The following is a 24,521-nucleotide window of genomic DNA, read 5'->3' on the forward strand; positions in this document are numbered from 1 at the left end:
CATAGCCAATGACCCAGTAGGTCAAGGGAGCTGCCAGTTGAAAAAGCTTGGGACAGGGGTGCTCACACTTTTTTGCGCCATCATAACATATAACATTTATGTGTACAATGTATGTTGGTATACCTCGAGCCCCACTGAGTATAACGGGACTTATTCCTGAGTAGACATGCCTAGGATTAGGCTGTGAGGCTGCAATCCTAGCCACACTTACCTGGGAGTAAGCCCCATTGAGTACAATGGGCCTTACTCCTGGCGTTTCCTCCCAGAGGCACCTGAAGGGGGGGGTCGGCACTCCGCGATCTACTCATTTTGCCTTGCGATCTACCGGTAGGTCGCGATCCACCTATTGAGCACCCCTGGCTTGGGAAGATAGTCATATGCACAGGTATCATTCACTACAGCAGTAGAAAAAAGTGGCAGGAAAGAAAACACTAAGAACCCTAAAGCTGATGTTGGCGTGGCTGCATCAGTGCTGGAAAGTTGGATAGGATTGGATCCCGACTGTCTTTATGGTGCCACAAGTCAATTTCACATTATGGGGGGGAGGGGAAATAACCACAACACCTAACCTTAAAACATGCTGCTTTATAAAACAATAGTGGCTGCAGTCCTGTCCACACTTACCTGGGAGTAATGTAGTTACTCGGTGATGTAGCTCTTCCATTACTAACTCTTTGCTTTGGAGAAAGATGGGATAATGTTTCCCTATCTTTTGAAGACAAACCCACACACTTGCTTAGAGCAGATAAGGAACGGACCCACTTGGGGAATGAATCCACTCACTTGTTTATAACTAGAGGTGGGTGGAAATGGTTTTATTTTTTTTCTCGGGTTTTAAGTGTCTTCCAAAGTTAGAAGTGCTGAAAGCACCGTTTATGTGTCTTTATTCCAAGTGTATTCCAGCTGCAAAGAAGGTGAATGCAATTTTAGCATGCATTAGTAGAACCGTAGCTTCCAAGTCATGAGAAGTCGTGGTTCTGCTTTACTCTGCCCCGGTAAGACCTCACCTGGAGTACTTGTCCAATTCCGGGCACCGCACTTTAAGAAAGAGGCAGCCAAACTGGAGTGGGTTCAGAAGAGAGCGACCAGGATGATAAGAGGTCTGGAGAAAGCCCTACATAGAAATGTTGAGGGAACATGGGATGTTTAGCCTGGAGAAGAGAAGTTGAGAGGGGATATGATAGTGCTCTTCAAATGCTCTTCAACCTAAAGGGTGTCATATGGAAGAAGGGACAAATTTGTTCCCAACTACCTCTGAAAGCAGAACTAGATTCAACAGGTACAAACTGTAAGATAAGAGATTCTGATTGGACGTCAGGAAAATATTCCTGACGGTGAGGGCGGTTTGGCAGTGGAACAGATTGCCGAGGGAGGTGGTAGACTCTCCCTCACTGGAGATCTTCAAGCAGAGCTTCGACCAGCACCTTCTGGAGATACTCTAGGAGGATTTTCTGCTACAGGAAGGAGGTTGGACTAGATGACCTACGTATTTTGTCCCTTCCAGCTCTATGATTCTACGAGTGTTGGACCTTCTCAAGTCCGATAATATTTTTAAGGAATAGTTAAGGCAGAGAAGGTAGTCGTCGTCCCCCCCCCCGATAATAATAAATGTGAAAACTATAGCACTTCTTGTTGTGTAATTTTTCACAGATCTTGCCCCAAAACGAACCCTATGAAAGCAGTTAGGCCACCAGGTATTAGTAGCTGAAAACTATGAAACTGACCAACCCAAGAAGTTTGTACTAAGCAAAAGGAAGCTGTGGGATTATGAAATAAAACTTGCGACCGCTTTTAATAGAGAGGAACGCCCATTAAATTTGAACTGAAATAGATTCAAAATAATGTATTTGTTTTGCATCCTTTTAAAAAAAAAAAAAAGTATTATCTTTTTTCTCTGTTGGAATAGCAATTTGGGACGGTGGGAAATTGGGTTGTGATGCTGGCTTTTATAAAACGTTAATAAATGCAGTTCTCTGTGGCACCTGCATAAGTAGAAATGGCCACAGAGGCTTTTGATACCCTCAGACCAGGAGGCTTTTGATACCCTCAGACCAGCAGCACGCCCTGCTTTCCATTTACCGCCCTATGATGCAGAAACTCCGCAAAGAGAGAGCACAAGCAGTCGTGGTGCCACCTAGTGAATAAAAATGGGCATACAAAAAGAGCACTTCTAGTCAAGTTTATTCCTTTAAAATGTGGGGCAGCAACTTTGGGACCTTTAAGCAAATGAGAGCTTCATTGGGGACTGTTCAGTTGCGTGGCTTAAGTAAAGGAGGGTTGTAGTGAACCGGTTTCTCTAATTAACTGCTACAAGCAGAGAGTTGAAACATTAAACATCTAGATGCAACTCCAATGCATATTTTTTTGTTGATTTGTAGTTTATCCATATTTGTTAACTCTCCCTCTTTCCAGAAGGTGAATCAGCAACCTGTTCAGATCTTTTTTTTCCCCACCATGCTGAATAAAATCAAATGTTTTTTGCTCGTAAAGTCAGTCTGTGTAGCACGACTATAATTAAAGGTTGAGTAGCCTTTAACCCTGAATTCAAAAATAAGGAATATTCTGAAATATGGAAATTTTGGGTGCCAGCTGCTTAGAAATTTTGGGTGCAGCTTAGGATTGGACTGTTCAGTCTCTTTCTCAGTCTAGCCTACCTTGCAGGCTTGTTGTGAGATAAATGTGGTGGGCAGAGCCACGTAACGCCGCCCAGAATTAGTGGGAAGCAGCGCAGGGCAAATGCATTAAATAAATGAGTATGGAAGTCTCATAGGAATTCTTCTGCACCTGGGTGCTGAGACACAGGAACTGTGGATGGATCCAGGGAGATGAACTTGTCTTTCTTCCTTTTCAATCCGAATTTCAGAAATATCTTTGTAAGTCAGAACTGTGTTATTTTTACATGTACGCTTCTATGAAATGTTTACCAAAAGCTGGATTGGGACACTGTGAGGATCAAGACTGGGGAGTGGGGCTTTAACCTTGCCCCCTGACATACTCCAGGTCTGGAACACCCTTTCCCAGTTGCAATTTGACAAGGGAAAAACAATTATTTCTTTAAAATTATTATTAAGGCTATCGACATCCCGCTTTCCGATGACAGAAAAGTTTCCAAAATGATGGACATTGGGCATGGCTTCACCTGCCGAGTTCATTGCTGTGAGCAGGTAAACATTGAGGCTCAGGTATGTTCTTGCAAACTTAGGGCCCAATCCTGTGCAGTGCCGATGTAGCCATGCCTACGGAGTATGCGCTGCATCCTGCAGTGGGGGGGGCAGTCATGGAGGCCTCTTCAAGGAAAGGGATTGTTAGTTCCCTTAACTTGAGGCTGCACTGCAGGATCAGGATGCAAACTCCCAGGGTGTCTGGCAACACTCAACAAACCAGACAAAATCACAGTGTGAAGCCCAAGGAGGGAGAGTGACAAACGTCTTGGCTCTCAGGCCATGATAGGGAATATTATTATTATTATTATTATTATTATTATTATTATTATTATTATTATTAACAGTATTTATATACCGCTTTTAGCCTGCTAATGAACTGGAATAAACATTTTTTTAAGTCCAGCTCTGCAAAACAAACAAACAAAAAAAATTGCATTCATCTTTTTTTAACCCATTTTTGCCCGGCCCACAGGTGTACACATTTGGTTCCTGTTGCATTTATGCAGCGTTGGGTAGAAATTTATTTGAGCAGCATTTAATTGGGACAGAAGGAGTTCTGGGGACGAAAATGGAAAGTTTTCTTTTTTCACTCTCTCATTTACAGCCAGTTTTTAAAAATCTGCCCAGGTCCTAGACAGATCTGCTCTGGCTCAGTCCAGACACAGGTTGGCAGGCTCCTCTAACCTCCTTCCATGCATGCAGATCTAGCAACACTGGGCCTAATCCCATCCAACTTTCTAGCGCCAATACAACCGTGCCAACGGGGCATGTGCTGCATTCTGTGGGGTGGGGGAGCAGGGCACAGAGGCCTACTCAGTGTAAGGGAATATAAGTTCCTTTACCTCAGGGCTGCATTGCAGCTGCATAATTGGATAGGATTGGGTCCTGCATATAAGAGGAGACGGCTAACTGTAAACTAACAAAGCAGTTTACAGACTGGGAGCCCGATCCTAAGCTTGTCTACTCAGAAGTAAGTCTCATTGTGTTCAATGGGGTTTACTCCCAGGAAAGTGTGGATAGGATTGCAGCCAAAATCAATTAATTAAATGGCTCACAACCTAAAAAGATGCAGAGATAACACCAGCAAAAACAGCCACTAGAAAAGACACTGTGCTGGTGTTAAATGGGACAGATTACTCTCCCCCCCCCCGCCCTTGTAAAATATAAGAGGAGCAACTCTTGAAAAGTGCCTCCTGCGCAGTTACCTACACTTGTATTTTTGTTTCCAGCTCTATGTACCCAAATGCTGGCAAACAGTACCCAAATATGGCAAACAGTTTCAGGCAGTTTTGCTTGAACCAAAGCAGTCAGACCATCCAGAAATTAAATAAAAAGAAGCAATTCTTTTATTGCAAAAGATCCAAATCAGGTCCCAGAAGAAAACTGAACACATTTTAGAAACGGTGCATTTTTTTTTTTTATTTCCAAATGAACAGCAAATGGCCCATGGATCTGGAAGGGGCGAGGCTTGCCCTAGTGAGGTAGTACACTTCCTGATCCTGCAAACTCTCCCCAGGAGACTGTTTAGAACGCCATCTCTTTTCCTCTGAAGACTCAGCCAGCCACTTTCCAACCATACTTTCAAAACCCATGTGGTTTAGGAAGTGAAAAAGGTACTTTGTTTATTCATTTGGGGATGGGACCTAGTGGATAAAGAAACCCATGTTGGTTTTGCACCCAAACCTGCTCTGTGATCATGGGAAATGCTGGTTTCCATGTGGGGTTTTGCACGTGTAGTCTGGGCCCAAGTCTCAGCAACCCTCCAAATCCACCATTCTCAGTTATACCTTCTGAGTGGTCCTGTTTGGGCAAGGGACATTCATTATGACCTCTCTCGAATCTCCAGCCAGTGCAGTGTATTGGAATTGCGGAAGATACTACCGAGGAGATAGGGTGTGGTGTCCACAGTGCCCCTTGCTCTGAGTAAATGCAGGATTAAAGCCCAGGTGGTAGCTGGAGGTGTGCTGCACAGCTGCAGCCACTAGAGCATAAGGAGATCCCTCAGGTATATAGGGAGCACCTGAGGCAGAAAGGGTTTGGTGGGTTTTGAAGGAGTGCAGGTTGGAGGTAGGAGAGGAGACTGACTGACTTGGTTTATGGAATTGGGAATCAGACTGGACTGTGACTGGACTTTGGCTTTGGACTGTAACTTGGCTTATTGGCAACTCTGATTGATTGGACTGGTTTACAAGGCCCAGTGGATTGGGATTTGGCAAAACATGCAGCCAGTACTGAACTAGAGAAACAAATGGTCTGACTCAACCTACAGCCTGCATATGTGAAGAGTCCCATAGCTTAAGACCTGTTGGTCATGCAGAAAGACCTGTTGGTCATGCAGAAAGTGGCAGGTTCAATCCTTTGCATCTCTAGGTCAGGCTAGTCTGATCTGGTTGAAGGGCTGTTCCGCTCATCTAAACACCATATAGTTGGAGGGGGACCCTGCAGGCCACCAATTAATATCACAATTAATACACTTCTCCTAATGTTCAACCAAAGTAAGCCTTCTGTAACTCAAGCCCTGTAGACACTCCAGGACAGCAGTGCCCTCTCCTGGGAAAGAAGGATTTGAGGGGATTTGGAGGATTTGAAGAATGCTTTTAAATCCCTCACATCCTCTACAATCTTCTTTTGTCAAGTCTAAAACATGCCCCATTTGTTTCCTTTATACAACTTCTTTCCTCTTTCTCTTACAGAACTTATTTCCCATGTTCTATGTGTCACCCTTTCCTGAACCGGGGCTTTTCTTGAACGTGTACACCTTGTTTAGGATGCCAGTTTGTGACGAGTGTAGTCTTAAAGGCTAATGTGTGGAATGCTTTTAGAACTATACCCTAGAACTATACTAGAACGACACCCAGCCCACCCCCCAAAAACAAACCTCATTCAGTGTGGGGAATGTGCTATTTTAAACCTGTGTGGGCACACATCACCTGTTAGATCTACTTTGTTTCGTTGTCCCTAAAAACACAAAATCCACCCCTGCAGGCTGTGCTTTGTGTGAGAGGGCAGGTGCTTCTTTTGTGGGTTTTGTTTGTGATGATTAATTCTTACCTGTCTTTAGTGACTGTTGTGGAGAAAGACAAAATCTTTCGATGATGTGTGCTGCAAAGTCATTGAAAGCACCAGTTCAGTTTTCTCCCTCTCTGATGTGTGCTTTTTTCTCTCCATTAGCGGAACACAGTTTTTCCACCATCGAGCTGACTCTATGGAACCGGAGAAGTCAAACAGACTGTTCCTGTTGGTTGCCATTTTAACGCTGTTTTCCATAATAACCCTTTCCTACCTCCAGACAAGAAAAAACATTATCATTTTAAAGCTAGAGAGCAACCCTTGCAGGGGTGCACCTGCCAATGGTACCATCACACCTGTAAAAGGTAGTAAAGCCTTTATAATTGCTGCATATGTTGACCAAAGAACAAACGGAAGGAAAGCGACAAGGCTGATCGGGATAGCCCACCACGAGGATGTCCAGCAACTGTATTGCCGGTTCTGCTGTACACCTGACGGTAAAGAGCAGGTCACTAAGGCTGAAATTGATGTCCATTCGGATCGATTTGGTTTCCCGTATGGTGCCACCGACTTGTATTGTCAGGAACCAAAGTACTGCCAGCCAAGATATGTGTCGATACTCAGCTCTGCTGTGGACAAGATGGACCAGCTGCCCCTGTTTGAAATAAAAAACCGTGAAGTCACAGACTCCCCGGTGCAATTCACAGTGTGCATCTCCCCCATGCATGGGGAATACAACAACATCTTGCAGTTCATTCAAAGCATGGAGATGTATAAAATCCTTGGCGTAGATAAAGTTGTGATTTACAAAAACAGCTGCAGCCAGCTGATGGAAAAGGTGCTGGATTTTTATGTCGCAGAAGGGACGGTGGAGATAATCCCTTGGCCGATTGATTCATACCTCAGTGTTTCCTCTTACTGGCATCATTCCTTGGATGCCAGAGACATTGGCTACTACGGACAGATCACAGCCTTAAATGACTGTGTCTATCGCAACATGTATAAGTCGAGGTATGTGCTTCTCAATGACATTGATGAAATTATCCTCCCAGTTAAGCACTGGAACTGGCAAACCATGATGCGGGAACTGCAGAAGCAGAATCCAGGAAGTGGGGTGTTCGTCTTCGAGAACCACATCTTTCCCAAAACAATTTTCACCCCTATCAGTTCGGTCAACATCTCCTCTTGGAGTTCAGTCCCTGGAATTAACATCCTAGAGCACGTCATCCGGGAGCCGGATGAACACCTACTAAATCCTTGTAAAATGATTGTTGACCCTACAAAAGTGATTCAGACTTCAGTCCATTCTGTTCTCAAATCATACGGGGGCAGCATCAGAGTTCCGATCGATGTTGCCTTGGTCTTTCATGTCCGGGTCCCCCTGAAAGCAGCACTGGCTCGGGAGTTCCTGATTAAGGACACCACCATCTGGAGATATAACGTGTCACTCATTGAGAACGTCAACAGGGTTTTACAGCGAACAGTGTTTGCAAAAGAGTAATGTTGAGACCAAGTTGAGAATTGCTAAATAACTCACTGAGCGGGAGTCACTGTATAAAACAGTGTTCTGATGTTGATGTTGGGTATGCTATACCTGGTTGGTGAACCCAGGGGACTTAACTCTAAAGCAATGTTAGGACTATGGACTGCAAGGACGAACCACCCTGAATTCCAAGTGTTGGAAGAATCAAGATGAATCATAATGTAGCTGTAAAATGTTTAGTTTAGAATTCTCTATGTTCAATGAAATTAAAATTGTTCAGTGAAAATCCAAAATACAGCCATCCCACGCTGTCCATGGATCCGGTTATCTGCGGTTCCAGGTGAGCAGGCAAGCAGCCGAGAATAAAAGCAACAGAAAGCAGGCCACAGGAAGTGAACTTGTTTTCATTAGTTTTCATTAGATTCTTAGTTTCCATTCTAGGCTGCAAGGTGCTTGCTTGCTCATCTGGCTATAACCTTTTCCCCCCCATTCCATCTGTGTTCTTGCTGTCCTCAAACATTCACAAGTGTCGTGACATTTGGGAGCAGCACAGGCTCATTACAACTAAATTGAAGAAAGGCAGAATGTCTGGGCAACCATGATATATTACATTTTTTCACTCCTGGGGAGAAATTGTCAGTCAGTCAGTCAGTCAGTCAACAAAACCTTTATTTGGCATAAACATTTGATAGGTGAAAACTCTGTACAGAAATCGTAGAGAGGATAAACCTAAATAGTACACAAATATATGTATCAGTGCACACCTATGTGTACAGACAGATACAACGTACATTACATTTTACAAACAAACATGAATTATTTAAAAGACAGAAACAGTCAGTTACTCTGCGGATCTTGCCAGAATGTAGCCTACTCAGTGATTACTTGGTACAGAAAGCTTGGCTCGATTCAGGATACTCAAATTTAAGAACTGTGAGACTGAGAGGGTTGTATGTTCTACATCACCTGCTAGAAGGAATTGAATTATATCTTTCTCAGAATGCCCTGTTTTGGAATGGAGCAAGGGAGAGAGAAATTGCTGCCTTAGTACTTGATATCTGGGACAGTGCAACATGATGTGTGTGGATGATTCTACTTCGCCTAAATTGCAGCAACATAAACGCTCTTCCCTGGAGGCATTTCTAAATCTGCCATGCAAGTCATTAGAGGGGGTCACATTACAGCGTGCCAAGGTAAAAGCCCTTCTCTCCAGGGGGTGTATTAGGAGGGACAGCTAATTTGGTTGTTGACCACTTGTGATTTTAAGTTGAAAATTCAGAGAGAGAAATTGGTTCCTTCAGTGGTTCCCGAACAGTGGTTCCCAAAACCCGTCACCCTATACACCGTATATAGGATTGTAGCCCAAATGGAGAGCCGCAGCCAGTGACCCAGTAGGTCAAGGAAGCCACCAGTCAAAAAAATTTGGGAACCACTGGTTAGACATTTAGAAACCAGCCAGGGGAGCCATGAAATCTTTGCAAAAAACACCCATCACCCTATAGAATATATAGAATTGTAGCCCTAATATTGGATTGGAGCCATAGCCAAAGACCCAGTAGGTCAAGGGAGCTGCCAGTTGAAAAAGCTTGGGAAGATAGTCATATGCACAGATATCATTCACTACAGCAGTAGAAATAAGTGGCAGGAAAGAAAACACTAAGAACCCTAAAGCTGATGTTGGCGTGGCTGCATCAGTGCTGGAAAGTTGGATAGGATTGGATCCCGACTGTCTTTATGGTGCCACAAGTCAATTTCACATTATGGGGGGGAGGGGAAATAACCACAATACCTGACCTTAAAACATGCTGCTTTATAAAACAATAGTGGCTGCAGTCCTGCCCACACTTACCTGGGAGTAATGTAGTTACTCCGTGATGTAGTTCTTCCATTACTAACTCTTTGCTTTGGAGAAAGATGGGATATTGTTTCCCAATCTTTTGAAGACAAACCCACACACTTGCTTAGAGCAGATAAGGAACGGACCCACTGGGGAAATGAATCCACTCACTTGTTTATAACTAGAGGTGGGTGGAAATGGTTTTATTTTTTTTCTCGGATTTTAAGTGTTTTCCAAAGTTAGAAGTGCTGAAAGCACCGTTTATGTGTCTTTATTCCAAGTGTATTCCAGCTACAAAGAAGGTGAATGCAATTTTAGCGTGCGTTAGTAGAACCGTAGCTTCCAAGTCACGAGAAGTCGTGGTTCTGCTTTACTGTGCACCGGTTAGACCTCACCTGGAGTACTTGTCCAATTCCGGGCACCGCACTTTAAGAAAGAGGCAGCCAAACTGGAGTGGGTTCAGAAGAGAGCGACCAGGATGATAAGATAGCTGGAGAACAAGCCCTACATAGAAAGGTTGAGGGAACATGGGATGTTTAGCCTGGAGAAGAGAAGTTGAGAGAGGATATGATAGTGCTCTTCAAATGCTCTTCAACCTAAAGGGTGTCATATGGAAGAAGGGACAAATTTGTTCCCAACTACCTCTGAAAGCAGAACTAGATTCAACAGGTACAAACTGTAAGATAAGAGATTCTGATTGGACGTCAGGAAAAAATTCCTGACAGTGAGGGCGGTTTGGCAGTGGAACAGATTGCCGAGGGAGGTGGTAGACTCTCCCTCACTGGAGATCTTCAAGCAGAGCTTCGACCAGCACCTTCTGGAGATACTCTAGGAGGATTTTCTGCTACAGGAAGGAGGTTGGACTAGATGACCTACGTATTTTGTCCCTTCCAGCTCTATGATTCTACGAGTGTTGGACCTTCTCAAGTCCGATAATATTTTTAAGGAATAGTTAAGGCAGAGAAGGTGGGGCAGCAAATTTGGGACATTTAAACAAACGAGAGCTTCATTGGGGACTGTTCAGTTGCGTGGCTTAAGTAAAGGAGGGTTGTAATGAACCGGTTTCTCTAATTAACTGCTGCAAGCAGAGAGTTGAATCATTAAACATCTAGATGCAACTCCCATGCATATTTTTTTGATTTGTAGTTTATCCATATTTGTTAACTCTCCCTCTTTCCAGAAAGCGAATCAGCAACCTGTTCAGATCTTTTTTTTTCCCACCATGCTGAATAAAATCAAATGTTTTTTGCTCGTAAAGTCAGCCTGTGTAGCACGACTATAATTAAAGGTTGAGTAGCCTTTAACCCTGAATTCAAAAATAAGGAATATTCTGAAATATGGAAATTTTGGGTGCCAGCTGCACCGGTGCAGCTTAGGATTGGACTGTTCAGCCTCTTTCTCAGACTAGCCTATCTTGCAGGCTTGTTGTGAGATAAATGTGGTGGGCAGAGCCACGTAACGCTGCCCAGAATTAGTGGGAAGCAGCTCAGGGCAAATGCATTAAATAAATTAGTATGGAAGTCTCATAGGAATTCCTCTGCACCTGGGTGGTGGGACACAGGAACTGTGGATGTATCCAGGGGGCTGAACTTGTCTTTCCTGCTTTTCAATCAGAATTTCAGAAATATCTTTGTAAGTCAGACTGTGTTATTTTTACATGTACGCTTCTATGAAATGTTTACCAAAAGCTGGACTGGGACACTGGGAGGATCAGGACTGGGGAGTGGGGCTTGAACCTTGCCCCCTGACATGCTCCAGGTCTGGAACACCCTTTCCCAGTTGCTATTTGACAAGGGAAAAACAATTATTTCTTTAAAATTGGTTGGTTGGTTGGCAACCTTCAGTCTCGAAAGACTATGGTATAAGCCTAGAGCACCCAGTATTCCCAGGTGGTCTCCCATCCAAGTACTAACCAGGCCTGACCCTGCTTAGCTTCCAAGATCAGACAAGATTGGGCATGTGCAGGGTAACGGTTGCTGTCTCTTATTATTAAGGCTATCGACATCCTGCTTTCCGATGACAGAAAAGTTTCCAAATGATGGACATTGGGCATGGCTTGACCTGCCGAGTTCATTGCTGCGAGCAGGTAAACATTGAGGCTCAGGTATGTTCTTGCAAACTTAGGGCCCAATCCGATGTAGCCATGCCTACGGAGTGTGCGCTGCATCCTGCAGTGGGGGGGGCAGTCATGGAGGCCTCTTCAAGGTAAGGGATTGTTTGTTCCCTTAACTTGGGGCTGCATTGCAGCTGTAGCAGCACTGGAAAGTTGGATAGGATTGGGCCCTTGTTCTTTTAGGGAACTGGGGTGACTAGCTCCCTGCATTCTTTACTGGAATTGATATGAAGTAGTCTTGGAACAGAACGAGCAACACCCAAGACAGCCCAGCTGACTGTAGGTCGAGGCCCAGAGAGAGAGAGAGAGAGAGAGAGGAAAGTCCTGGAACTTTTTTTGCAGTGAACATGTCCTGTCTAGATGCAACATGACCTCTCCAGAAGTCCCAGAGTTCCTTAGTTCCTGCAGGCATTTTCTGAGCACACAGCCAGGGAGTGCCAATGGGGTAAGGTTGCGTTCAGGCCGCAGGAGGTAAGCTCTGGGAATTTTCAAGTGCTGTTGAGATCCCAGGGAGCAGTGGAAGCAAATGCAACAGGGTAAGATCTATAGTAGGCATCAGGACATAGGTCCAGCTTGCATGCAATTGGCCCTGTTTCTCCAGCTTTTTGCAGTTTTCTTAGGAGGCAGTGAGGTAGAGGTTAATTGGTTGGGGTGGGGAATGCTGTCTTGGCCCTTCTCAGGGCTGGAAAATGTAAGGGGTGGAAGTCTTGTGATCTCCCCACATGACATCCCCAATTAGGGGATGATCGCACTCCTGCAAAATCTATTCCTGGAGTTTTTGGGGGTTTTTTTTGGCATGACATAATTTTGGAAATCCCCGGAGGATCCTGCCCAAGAGAGATCTGGGTTCATTTGTTTTTAAAACATTTATATCCTGACCTTCAGGATGCAAACTCCCAGGGTGTCTGGCAACACTCACCAAACCAGACAAAATCACAGTGTAAAGCCCAAGGAGGGAGAGTGACAAACTTCTTGGCTCGCAGGCCATGATAGGGAATAGAAATTAGCCTGCTAATGAACTGGAAAAAAACATTTTTTAAGTCCAGCTCTGCAAAACAAACAAGCAAAACAATTGCATTCATCTTTTTTTAACCCATTTTTGCCCGGCCCACCGGTGTACACATTTGGTTCCTGTTGCATTTATGCAACGTTGGGTAGAAATTTATTTGAGCAGCGTTCATATTGAAACAGAAGGAGTTCTGGGGACGAAAATGGAAAGTTTTCTTTTTTCGTTCTCTCATTTACAGCCAGTTTTTAAAAATCTGCCCAGGTCCTAGACAGATCTGCTCTGGCTCAGTCCAGACACAGTCAATTGGTTGGCAGGCTCCTCTAACCTCCTTCCATGCATGCACACCTAACAACACTGCGGGCCTAATCCTATCCAACTTTCTAGCACCAATACAACCGTGCCAACGGGGCATGTGCTGCATTCTGTGGGGTGGGGGAGCAGGGCACAGAGGCCTACTCAATGTAAGAGAATATATGTTCCTTTACCTCAGGGCTGCATTGCAGCTGCATAATTGGATAGGATTGGGTCCTGCACATGAGAGGCGACTCCTACATTTGGGTAGTGTGTGTGTTGTGTGCATGCACAGAAGACGAATCTGATTGTAATTTATGAATGAGAGCAGTTGTAGGACCAGACTGGAGACCCTCATGAGCTGTATCCAAACCTCTGGTTCCTTGATTTGCCTACGTCTGGTAGGAACCACTAAAAGCAAAAGAGCAGTAGTCACCTGTAAGGCCATCAAAGGCACAGCTCCAGAATTTGCTCTCTGACTCTTGGTGTTTTTGCCCCCCTCTCTACTTGCAGAGAAGCTGTATGATGTTCCACCCCAGAGCTAACTTTATGGGAAGCAGAGATGGCTCGCTATTCAAAAAGATTGCACCTGGTGGCTGCTGTGTTCACTTTGACAGTAATCACATTCTCCTACCTCCAGATAAGAAACACCTCTCCTGTGCCAACATCAGTAGTCCATCTCTGCAGCGGAACTCCTGCCAGCGGCACCATCACACCCTTAAAAAGTAACAGAGCCTTTATCGTCGCTGCGTACTTTGACAACAGAAGGAACTACAGGAATGCGACACGGCTGATCGGGATAGCCCACCACAAGGATGTCCAGCAACTGTACTGCCGGTTCTGCTGTACACCTGACGGTAAAGTGCAGGTCACTAAGGCTGAAATCGACATCCATGACGATCGATTTGGTTTCCCGTATGGTGCCACCGACTTGTATTGTCAGGAACCAAAGAACTGCCAGCCAAGATATGTGTCGATACTCGGCTCTGCCGTGGACAAGGTGGACCAGCTGCCCCTGTTTGAAATAAAAAACCGTGAAGCCACAGACTCCCCGGTGCAATTTACGGTGTGCGTCTCCCCCATGTATGGGGAATACAACAACATCTTGCAGTTCATTCAAAGCATGGAGATGTATAAAATCCTTGGGGTGGATAAAGTTGTGATTTACAAAAACAGCTGCAGCCAGCTGATGGAAAAGGTGCTGGACTTCTACGTCACGGAAGGGACGGTGGAGATAATCCCTTGGCCGATTGATTCATACCTCAGTGTTTCCTCTTACTGGCATCACTCAATGGATGCCAAAGACATTGGCTACTACGGACAGATCACAGCCTTAAATGACTGTGTCTATCGCAACATGTATAAGTCGAGGTATGTGCTCCTCAATGACATTGATGAAATTATCCTCCCAGTTAAGCACTGGAACTGGCAAACCATGATGCGGGAACTGCAGAAGCAGAATCCCAGAAGCGGAATATTCGTCTTCGAGAACCACATCTTTCCTAAAACAATATTCACCCCCATCAGTCTGGTCAACATCTCCTCTTGGAGTTCAGTCCCTGGAATTAACATCCTAGAGCACGTCATCCGGGAGCCGGATAGGAAGCACATCATGAATCCTAGTAAAATGATTGTTGACCCACGGAAAGTGAGCCAGACATCTATCCACTCTGTGCTCAAAACATACGGCTGGCACCAGGTTCACGTAAAGAAGGATGTCGCCTTGGTCTATCATTGTCGGATCCCCCTGCAAGCAACACTGCCTCGGGAGTCCCTGATTGAGGACCCCACCATCTGGAGATATAACGTGTCACTGATTGAAAATGTCAATCATGTTCTACAACAAACAGTGTTGTAACCTACCGAGTAAAGCAATGACAGGTGTGACTATTTTTCGGACCGTTGCTAGACTGTTCGCTCAGGTGGAGTCACAGGCAAGGTAAATTTAGTGCTCTTACGGTGATGTTAAAGAAGCATCACCACGACCACATCATATATGGGTAACTTTTCTCTAAGGAGGTAAATTGGAAGACGAACGATCATATAGGCCCCTGCAAGAACCCATATGTTGATTGTCCAGTTTCTGATCAGCCCATGGTTTTGCTTTCAAGGGTTGGAGGAAGTCGTGCAAATTATTGGTGAAGAACTAACGATAGCATTTGTGAACCGTTTTCCCTTCTGACCGTGGTTATTTTTTGCACGTAGGCAATTCAGTGTAATTCCAAGACAGAATTAAAAAAAAAGAAGAGGTATGGCTATATTAAAAAGAAAATTAGGGAAGCCCAGTAACACATTAGAGCCATTAAATCGTGACAAACCAGTTAAATATAAAGCTTCTATATTTGAAATAAGTTCCTGTCGTAGTAAGTTGCTTACCGTGGGAGTGCTTGAGCTATTTCTGACTGTGGGAATGGGGGGGTTGGGGGAATGGAGATTGGTTGTGAAACTGTTTTAGAAAAGGTTAGTAAAAATGAAACTTTAAAACCAAGTCAGGATAATGTTTACTGTTGGCATCCTTCAGTCTCAAAGACTATGGTGTCACGCTCTGAATGGTGGTTCTGGAACAGAGTGTCCTCTCCAGTGTGCAAAGCCTGGGTAAAGTAGGTATGGAGGATAGGCTGTTACCCATGCAGCAGATCCCCTCTCTCCACGTCGCTGAAATGGTCCAATGGAAAGGCAGAGGCCAATACGGTTGGTTCCAGCGGCATCGCAGGAGTTGCCAGAACGTGACTGTGTTCAGCCGTGAACTGCCTTAGGGACTCCGGCTCCGAATTTTGCCTCGAGGTTGACTCCTGAAGCCTTCTCCATAACTGGATGTAGCCACAAGGTTCTGCAAATCTGGTTTAAGGAAAAAAAAAAAAAAAAGCTGCTTTTCTGGCAGGGTGAGCTCCAGAGTCTAGGTGGCGCTTGCCCTCCGGTGGTTCTCCCTCCCTGCATTTTTGTGAGCTGCTGTTCATGGTAGTTGAAGGTCCTCCTCTGTAAGGCAACAGAGAACTCTAGCAGCAAGGATCAGGCACCTGCATCCCCACGGCAACTCCCAAGCAGAGAGCGTTGCCATCTTGCAATTGTCTGCGTTTGGTACCACCCATGCAGTTAGCCGCGGCTGTCCCACTAACTGGCCTGTTGAGGCAAGGCGGCACCGCGGCAGGGGTGCTCACCACCACCACCAGCTGCTTCAACTCTCGGAGGCAGTGGCTGGCCCCTGCAGTTCCGACATGCCACTGCTGCTCATCCCAGCCAGTGGCGTAGCTAAGGCAGAGGGGTACATTGTCCTGGATGCCAGACCTTGAGGGGATGCCAACCTACACCGCCAATGGCAGATCCTGGGGCAGATTCCTGGATGAGAGGGGCGAAGGAAAGAGGTAGTAGGGAGAGGACGCACTCCATCCCAGCAGTCCTGTCTCCCTGCGCCACTTCCTCTCTCCACCATTTCTTTCTTCATTGTTAACTTTGCAAGCTTCTTTCTTGCAACAGCTGCTAGACATCGCGGCCACACTGCATTCAGTAGCAGGCTTCCTGCTGACTCCAATCCCTGATCAGCTGTCAGCTAAATTTAACGTCTCATCTGTTTTGGCCCTGAGACGACAGCAGCAGCAGCAGCATAAGTAATCAAGAATAGCATGAGCCAGCCATGCCGACAGGGCAAACACCTGCCGAAACAAAAGAGGTTTCCATTGTTTGCATCCCATCCACAGAGGCCAAGTTGCTCAAACCTCTTGGGCTGTGTGTAATAACTGGCTTGTCCTTGCGGGGTTGCAATTCATGCTTTCGGTGTGACGGAGCATTGGGTCAGATTTCCAAGCAAGTCCATGCTATAGGGGAGGAATGTCAAACATAAGGCTTGGGGGGCTGGATGCAGCCCCCGGAAGTTCTTTATGCAGCCCTCAGGCTCTCCCAGCACCTCCATCAGCTGCTGAGCTGCGCTGAGGTGTCCCTCCCGAAAGGGCAGTCTGCGTGATAATTGGGTTCTCCCCTGTCTAGAAAATTCCTGTTCATGACCTGCTTAATGGCATCACTTCCTAATTTATGGCATAACATCATGTACGCTGTGCAACCCACTGCACGAAACGAGTTTGACACCCCTGCTGCAGGGGTCGTGTCTTCAGAAGGGAGAGGGGCTGAGCAAAGTGGTTCAGAGCATGTCCTGCTTGTTCTGGAACAGGTGTGCAGAAGAGAGCAACCAAAATGATTAGTAGGCTGAGGAACCTCTCTTATGATGAAAGGCTACAGTGTTTGGGGCTCTTTAGTCCAGAGAAAAAGGTGCCTGAGGGGGGACATAATTGAGCATATAAATTATGCATGGAATGGATAGAGGGATGCTCTTTTCCCTCTTGCGCAACACTGGAACCAGGGAACATCCTCTAAAATTGAGCGTCGGGAGAGTTAGAACAGACAAAAAGAACGTATTTCTTGACCCAGTGTGTGATTGTTCTGTGGAACTCCTTGCCACAGGGTGTGGTGATGGCATCTGACCTAGATGCCTTTGAAACGGGGTTGGAGAGATTGATGGAGGGATAGTGCATCACAGGTTACAAGCCATGATGCGTATGTGCAGCCTCCTGATTTTACGTAGAAATGGGCTATGTCAGATGCAAGGGAGGGCACCAGGGTGCAGGTCGCTTATTGTCTTATGTGCTCCTTGAGGGATCTGGTGGGCCACTGTGAGACACAGGAAGCTGGACTAGATGGGCCTTTGGCCTGATCCTGCAGGGCTCTTCTTATGCTCTTAGACACCAGGTTCTGTCTCCAGGCACAGAGGGGAAAAGACATATCCGAAACCAATACAGAACTAAATAAACCTGTGGTTTAACTTGGTGTAAGGCAACTTCCTATGCTTTTTGTAATGATACACACATCATCTGATCTAGAGATCTTGCCCCATGTGCCCCACTCCTCTGAGTGGGCGGGCTGTAGAAACTAAGTGGTGAGAAAGAATCTCATAGGCTCTCTTGTTCGGTTGTTACTGCGCTGTTATTTCTTAACAATTGGCAAGTGTCTTGGCTGAAGCTTCTGCAGAGGCTTTGTCTGTATTGAGTAAGCAACAAAGTGTTGAAATCCAGAACAGGTTTGGTGAACAGCATACACTCTGCAGACAGAGATCCCAATCTAGGCCTTGATGATGGAGAAGCCGTATATTCCTTTGCTTTCCCAGGTACCTCTTAACCACCCCCGTGCTGGCTTTCCCTGGGCTAAAAGGGATGGGGAAACGTTTGCGAAGGAGGGTCTGTGTAAATCGACAAGGCAAATCCCAGGCTGAAGCCCAAAGAATCCCCCATATACCTCAGATTGTAAGCAATGCTTTTTGGGGACAGAATTCTAAAGATGGGGGGGGGGACAACCACCAAAAAGATCCTTTCCTCAGTCACCACCCAAATATGGGGACACCTGGAGAATGACCTCAGACTGTAATCTCAGCTTTTGGGAATGGGACTCTTCAAGATACCTTACAGCCCAATCAGCGCGCTGGCTTACTGCCCCCACTACTGTTGCAGACGTGTTTGCGAAGGTTAGCACCGGCAGAGCACCATCGCAGGGTTACTTCCCTTACTTGAACCACAGGTGGTCCACAAGACTCTGAGGGGGTGGTCCACAAAGTCTCGGGGGGGGGGGAGATGATCGCCTTCAATCTCTCTAGTGTCTCGCCAAGCAAGCGTTCCCCCATGGACCACCAGAGAGGGCAGTCCGTCCTGCCTGGGCTGAGCTTTGGTTTACCTGCCCTTGTTGAACTCATCACTCACTCATCATCACTCACTCCTGTTTGGGAAATCCAGAGTCACACCTGGATTCCATGGAAAGGAGGAACAAAACTTGGTATCATCCGTGTACCATGGTACCCGACTCCAAGATTCTAAGTAACCTTTTCCAAGAACGGGGGATGACGGCGGGGTCCCCGCTCCCCCCTTCACCACCTTCTACCTGCTTCCCCCAGGTGTTTTTAAAAACCAGAAGCCTTGAGCATCTACTCCTCACTCTCTGCAAGGTCACCATTGCCTTCAAAGTACCACAGCCAGGGCGAGAAAAACTTGTTCAGCCAGAAACCTTCCGCCTTATGTCATGCTAGCTTCTACCGCTGGAGGGTTTGGATGTGCTGTGCCCCATCGCCGGGCTCTCTTGCCTTCCCTCATTCCCCTTCTCAGACCGACGAGCGATGATATTTGGATTGCAGAGTTGCCAACAGCAAAGAGCAGAGCTCCAGGTCCGACGACTTCCCCAAAACTCCTGGGGGCAGAGTGAAGGATAACTTGTCCTATTGCTAAAGCACGGCTGCTCTTTCCACGTGCCTGGGAAAACAACCAGGGGGTAAAAACCTAGTACTCCTGAGTGACTGGAGGCGATAGCAGGTAGCGTTCATTGTCACCTTTATTGCTAAATGCTGTTTTTACACTCATTGATGGGCTCTGTGAATGTCGCTTTGCTTTGTGTGTGTGTGAGTGCGTGAGAGAGAAAGAGGCTGCAATCCTGTACACATTTTTCTGGGAGTAAGCCTCATTGAATCCAGTGGGTTTTGCTTCTGAGTAGATATACCTAGGATTGCACTGAGAGAGAGATAGCACTCTGTTTATTGGGGTCATGGCACCAAAAAAGGCTGAAGACCACTGACCTAGTAGATACTTGGGCTGAAACCTGTTCAGGTGAGGCCTCGGTATCTGCGAGGGATCCATTCTCGGACCCCCACAGATACGGAAAACCACGGATAATGAAGTTCATGGTTTCGGCCCCTTTAAACCCTCCGAAGGCGACCAGAACTGTGCTCTGGTCACCACTGAAGAGCTTTCTGAAGCTTGCAGAGGTCATGTGCATCCGGCTGCTTTCTCTGCGGGCTTCAAAATGGCCATTAAGGCTGAAAAAGTGCTACTTCTGGTTCCCAAAGGGAAGTTGTCTCATACCGAGTCAGACCCCTTGGTCCACCCTGTTCAGTTTCATCAGCACCAACAGGCAGCGTTTCTCCGGAAGGGAGACTTTCCCAGCCCTATCCAGAGAATCCGCTAGCGACGGAACCTGTGACCTTCTCCAGGGGTTCTGCGACTACAAATACTCACCTTATGGGGTTGTTGCAACACAGTAAAGAGGCATTATATAAATACTGAGGGCTGTTATTATCCAGCCATCCCTCTCCCTGAAGGGGAAAAAAAAGGCATCTGTATCTGGGCTGCACTACTTCAGAGAGCAGGAGTGGGTCACATAACGGTTAAACACAACAGCAACATGATTCCCTGCATGTAGAAAGCTAGTTGTCAGGGCAAAGGATTCTTTCTTTACTTTATCTTCTCAGTGAGGACCCCCCGCCCCCGGCACTCTGCGGTAACTAACATGCTTTGCATGTAGAAGCCAAGTACTGAGTTCAGGTCCTAGCATACAAGACAACGGGGAGCTGGGAAGTACCTCTGTCTGGACCCCTGGGCATGCAGGCAGGGCTGAGTGAGTGAGCCACTGTGAGATCCAGGAAGCTGGACTAGATGGGCCTTTGGCCTGATCCAGCGGGGCTCTTCTTATGTTCATCTGACAAGGGAGGGCACCAGGATGCAGGTCTCTTGCTGTCTTGTGTGCTCCCTGGGGCATTTGGTGGGCCACTGTGAGATACAGGAAGCTGGACTAGATGGGCCTTTGGCCTGATCCAGCGGGGCTCTTATGTTCATCTGACAAGGGAGGGCACCAGGATGCAGGTCTCTTGCTGTCTTGTGTGCTCCCTGAGGCATTTGGTGGGCCACTGTGAGATCCAGGAAGCTGGACTAGATGGGCCTTTGGCCTGATCCAGCGGGGCTCTTCTTATGTTCCTCTGACAAGGGAGGGCACCAGGATGCAGGTCTCTTGCTGTCTTGTGTGCTCCCTGGGGCATTTGGTGGGCCACTGTGAGATACAGGAAGCTGGACTAGATGGGCCTTTGGCCTGATCCAGCGGGGCTCTTCTTATGTTCATCTGACAAGGGAGGGCACCAGGATGCAGGTCTCTTGCTGTCTTGTGTGCTCCCTGGGGCATTTGGTGGGCCACTGTGAGATCCAGGAAGCTGGACTAGATGGGCCTTTGGCCTGATCCAACGGGGCTCTTCTTATGTTCTTAATGGGGTCCTAGCTCTGTAAAAGGGCAGCTTCAGATATCCATTTATGCAAAGGGTTCATAGATAGATCAGTGACAGACCAAATGCTTTGCCTGCAGAAATTCCCAGATCAGGCCTCTGACATTTCCAGCTACAAGTGGGAAAGACACCAGAGTGGATCCTTAAAAGAGCAGACTCTTTTCTCCTGGAGCCTGTCTTGTGGCTCGAGCAATGCCGGGGTCCAGTAGTTCCCAAACTTTTTGAACCAGGACCCACTTTTTAAAATGACACTCTAGCGGGACCCACCTAGGTTTACCAGACTTTTAAAAAAGGAGATCCAGAAATAAATATTATGTTATTTATTTATAATAACAACAAAAAGGAAAGCCCCTCAAACGTTTATCTCCCTATATATACATATGCTTGCAAACTACAGGAGCTGTGCTCTTTGCAGGGTAATTAGCACCAACACTATCTGATTTTTGAAAGGCCTGGGGGCAATTTGTTATCTGATCTTTCCATCGCCCTTTGGGGACCCACCAAAAATCAGGTAGCAACCCACCAGTGAGTCCCAACCCACAGTTTGCCCCAGTCTATTCTCTTCATGTTCTGCTAGTACACTTTGCCTAATTTGCTTTCAATCAGGCAACTTGTTTTACGGTGTCTTCCCTGTGGGGCCAGATAGCATCTTCTTCCGTGAAACATTCCCAGCGGTCCAGCCCTGATGGCACCTTGCCAGAGGTGTGGTGGGCATGTGATGCAAGAGGCAGTGGCAGTAAACAGGGGTTCCGTATCGGCTCCAGGCTTCTCCAAATTACTTTGGCAGCTTAAAAATGGGGGCCTGAAGGTGGAAGGAAAAGGGGGGGGGGGACAGATCAAAGACGTGGAAATTTTCCTTGTTATTGATTAAAGCACCGGTAGAAACAACAGCTGATGGGCTTCGACCAAGCTGTTCCTCCAAGCGGGAAGATAAATTATATGCATAATTGGAGTCTTAGGAAACCATTTACTCTCTCGAGACTGGTAAGGTGTGTTGTTGTTTTTTTTTTTTCTTTTAACTTAAATTCAATTGTGATGATCTATTCCAGTTTTTGATAGAATCGTTTATCTCCTCTGGCAAAAGAACTTGCTTGAACATCAGGGAAACAGAACTGGCAGCATTTGAGGGGAACAGCCTGGCAGTTTGAAAAGGCACAGTGGGTAGGTGAGGGGCAGCCACTTGAGTTAGGCAGTCTCCACTCCTCTCCCACTTCCATCCTCCCACCCTGTGCCTTGTCAAAGGACCGAGAGCAGGAAGGAGATGGATGTTGGCAAGGAGAGGACCGGGAGCAGGCAAATTTGGGGGCTGGGGTGTGATCTGGAGGTGCGATCTACGGGCAGGAGGGAGCGGCAGAACAAAACTTTCTGTTTATTTAGATTTCACGTGCATTTGCGTGTGTTTCTATGATTTGTTATTTATGGTCTTTGCTGGCCCAAATAAATTTGCAAGCTCAATCAGGCCCTGCTTTGACGTTTATCCATTTTGGACTTTCATCCACGATGCACATGCCTGATCTTGTCTGATCTCGGAAGCTGAGCAGGGTCAGGCCTGGTTAGTACTTGGATGGGAGACCGCCTGGGAATACCGGGCGCTGCAGGCTTATACCATGATCTCGGAAGCTAAGCAGGGACAGGCCTGGTTAGTACTTGGATGGGAGACCGCCTGGGAATACTGGGTGCTGTAGGCTTCTACCATAGTCTTTCGAGACTGAAGGTTGCCAACCATTTGGTCCTGGACCAGACAAAAGTGCAAGGTATTTGTGCTTGGTTGGTTATAGATAACATATTATCATGCTTCATTGGGTTATTTGATTCTAGATATACTTTGCATACTGTGACAAGAGTTACTTGCTTTTTCCTCCAAGTTCACCCACTTACAGTGACTTCTCTGTGCTACAGGGCTCAGCTGTGGGACGGGCTGGTGTGGTGGCCCCCTTGGAAATGGTCCGTCTTAGAAGGAAAATGCACCTGGCCGCGGCCTTCTGTCTGTTAGGTTTTTCTTTCGTTCTGACACTTCCCTATTTCTGGACCCAGAATAATTCTTCCCTACCCAAAAGAATCATGCAGAGAGGGAAAGATGTCTGCAAAGGGAGGACTGCCAACAGTTCGATCTCGGCCTTGAGTGACAACAGAACCTTTGTCATTGCCGCTTACGTGGATTACAGGATAGAGACCATGACGCGGATCATAGGGATCGTGCATCATGAGGAAGTCAGGCAATTTCACTGCTGGTTTTGCTGCTCTGCCAGGGACAAAGCCTACGTCTCGAAGGCCGTGATCAATATTCATTCAGATCGATTCGGATTCCCCTATGCCACAGCAGACTTCCTCTGCTTGGAAACGGCAGGCTGTGAACCTCGCTACGTGGCCCTGCGCCAGCATCAAGAGAGTCCCAACCAAGCGTTGTGGTTTGAGATAAGAAACCGCCAAACCGAGACCTACCCTGTGGAATTTACCGTGTGCATCTCCACCATGTTTGGAGGCTACAACAATGTCTTGCAATTTGTCCAGAGCGTGGAAATGTATAAGCTCCTTGGGGTCCAGAAGGTGGTGATCTATAAGACCAGCTGCAGCCCCCTGATGGAGAATGTCCTGGAGTTTTACGCAGCAGAAGGGACTGTAGAGGTAATCCCCTGGCCCATCACGTCCTTCCTGAATGTTTCTACTGAATGGCAGTTCACGAGAAATGGGACGCAGATTGGATACTATGGACAGATTGCAGCCTTGAATGACTGCGTCTATCGGAATATGTACAAGAGCAGATATGTGTTGCTTAATGACGTTGATGAAATTATACTACCTGTTCAGTATCCAGACTGGAAAACCTTGATGCGGAGCCTTCAGGAGCAAAATCCACAGGCCGGTGTCTTCCTCTTTGAGAACCACGTCTTTCCTAACAATGTGTTTGCCACTACGGACGTACCGTCTTGGGATGCGGTTCCCGGGGTTAACATCCTGCAGCACGTTCTCCGAGAACCAGATAGGAAGGAGGTCATCAACCCAAGGAAAATGATCGTCGACCCGAGGAAAGTGGTCCAGACCTCCGTCCACTCCGTCCTCCACGGGTTGGGAGAAAGCGTAGATGTTCCAATGGAGATTGCGATGGTCTACCACTGCAGGACACCTTTCCAGCCACACTTGGCCAAAGAAGCGCTGATTAAGGACACAACGCTCTGGAGATACAACTCGTCTCTGTTCCAAGCTGTTAACAAAGTGCTGCAGGAAATGCCTTTGCAATACGAAAAAGCAACAAGCCCAGGAAAGGTTAATAGCCCCCCTTGAATGCGGTGAGGACACAAACTGTGTGATACAGGGAGGACAGCTTTTCCATATGTATAGAGAAAGGAGTAACAAAACGATTCTGACATACGGAATCATAGAGTGAAGGGACCATGAAGGTGATCTAGTCCAACCCCCTGCCTGCAGCAGGAAATTCTCCTAGAGCATCTCCAGCGGGTACTTTTGAGCCTCTGCTGGAAGGTCGCCAGTGAGGGAGTGTCCACCACTTCCCTCGGCAATCTGTTCCACTGCCAACTGCCCT

At 46.7% G+C, this 24,521-nt stretch overlaps 3 protein-coding genes across 3 annotated transcripts; all 3 read left to right on the forward strand.

Moving 5' to 3' along the window:
* The first annotated feature begins 3,129 nt into the window (after window positions 1–3,129).
* LOC136635631 (uncharacterized) lies at window positions 3,130–7,674 on the forward strand. The gene is made up of 2 exons (XM_066610879.1): window positions 3,130–3,164; window positions 6,336–7,674. The coding sequence occupies exons 1-2, from the start codon at window positions 3,130–3,132 to the stop codon at window positions 7,672–7,674; spliced, it is 1,374 nt and encodes a 457-aa protein (XP_066466976.1).
* Window positions 7,675–13,468: 5,794 nt separating this feature from the next.
* Window positions 13,469–14,764, forward strand: LOC136635632 (beta-1,4-galactosyltransferase galt-1-like). Its single transcript, XM_066610880.1, has one exon. The coding sequence runs from the start codon at window positions 13,469–13,471 to the stop codon at window positions 14,762–14,764; it is 1,296 nt and encodes a 431-aa protein (XP_066466977.1).
* A 569-nt stretch (window positions 14,765–15,333) lies between these two features.
* LOC136635633 (uncharacterized) lies at window positions 15,334–24,262 on the forward strand. Its single transcript, XM_066610881.1, has 4 exons — window positions 15,334–15,366; window positions 16,381–16,511; window positions 18,059–18,194; window positions 22,799–24,262. The coding sequence occupies exons 1-4, from the start codon at window positions 15,334–15,336 to the stop codon at window positions 24,260–24,262; spliced, it is 1,764 nt and encodes a 587-aa protein (XP_066466978.1).
* The last annotated feature ends 259 nt before the right edge of the window (window positions 24,263–24,521 follow it).

The sequence above is a fragment of the Tiliqua scincoides genome, chromosome 16, assembly GCF_035046505.1.
Source record: "Tiliqua scincoides isolate rTilSci1 chromosome 16, rTilSci1.hap2, whole genome shotgun sequence".
NCBI lineage: Eukaryota > Metazoa > Chordata > Lepidosauria > Squamata > Scincidae > Tiliqua > Tiliqua scincoides.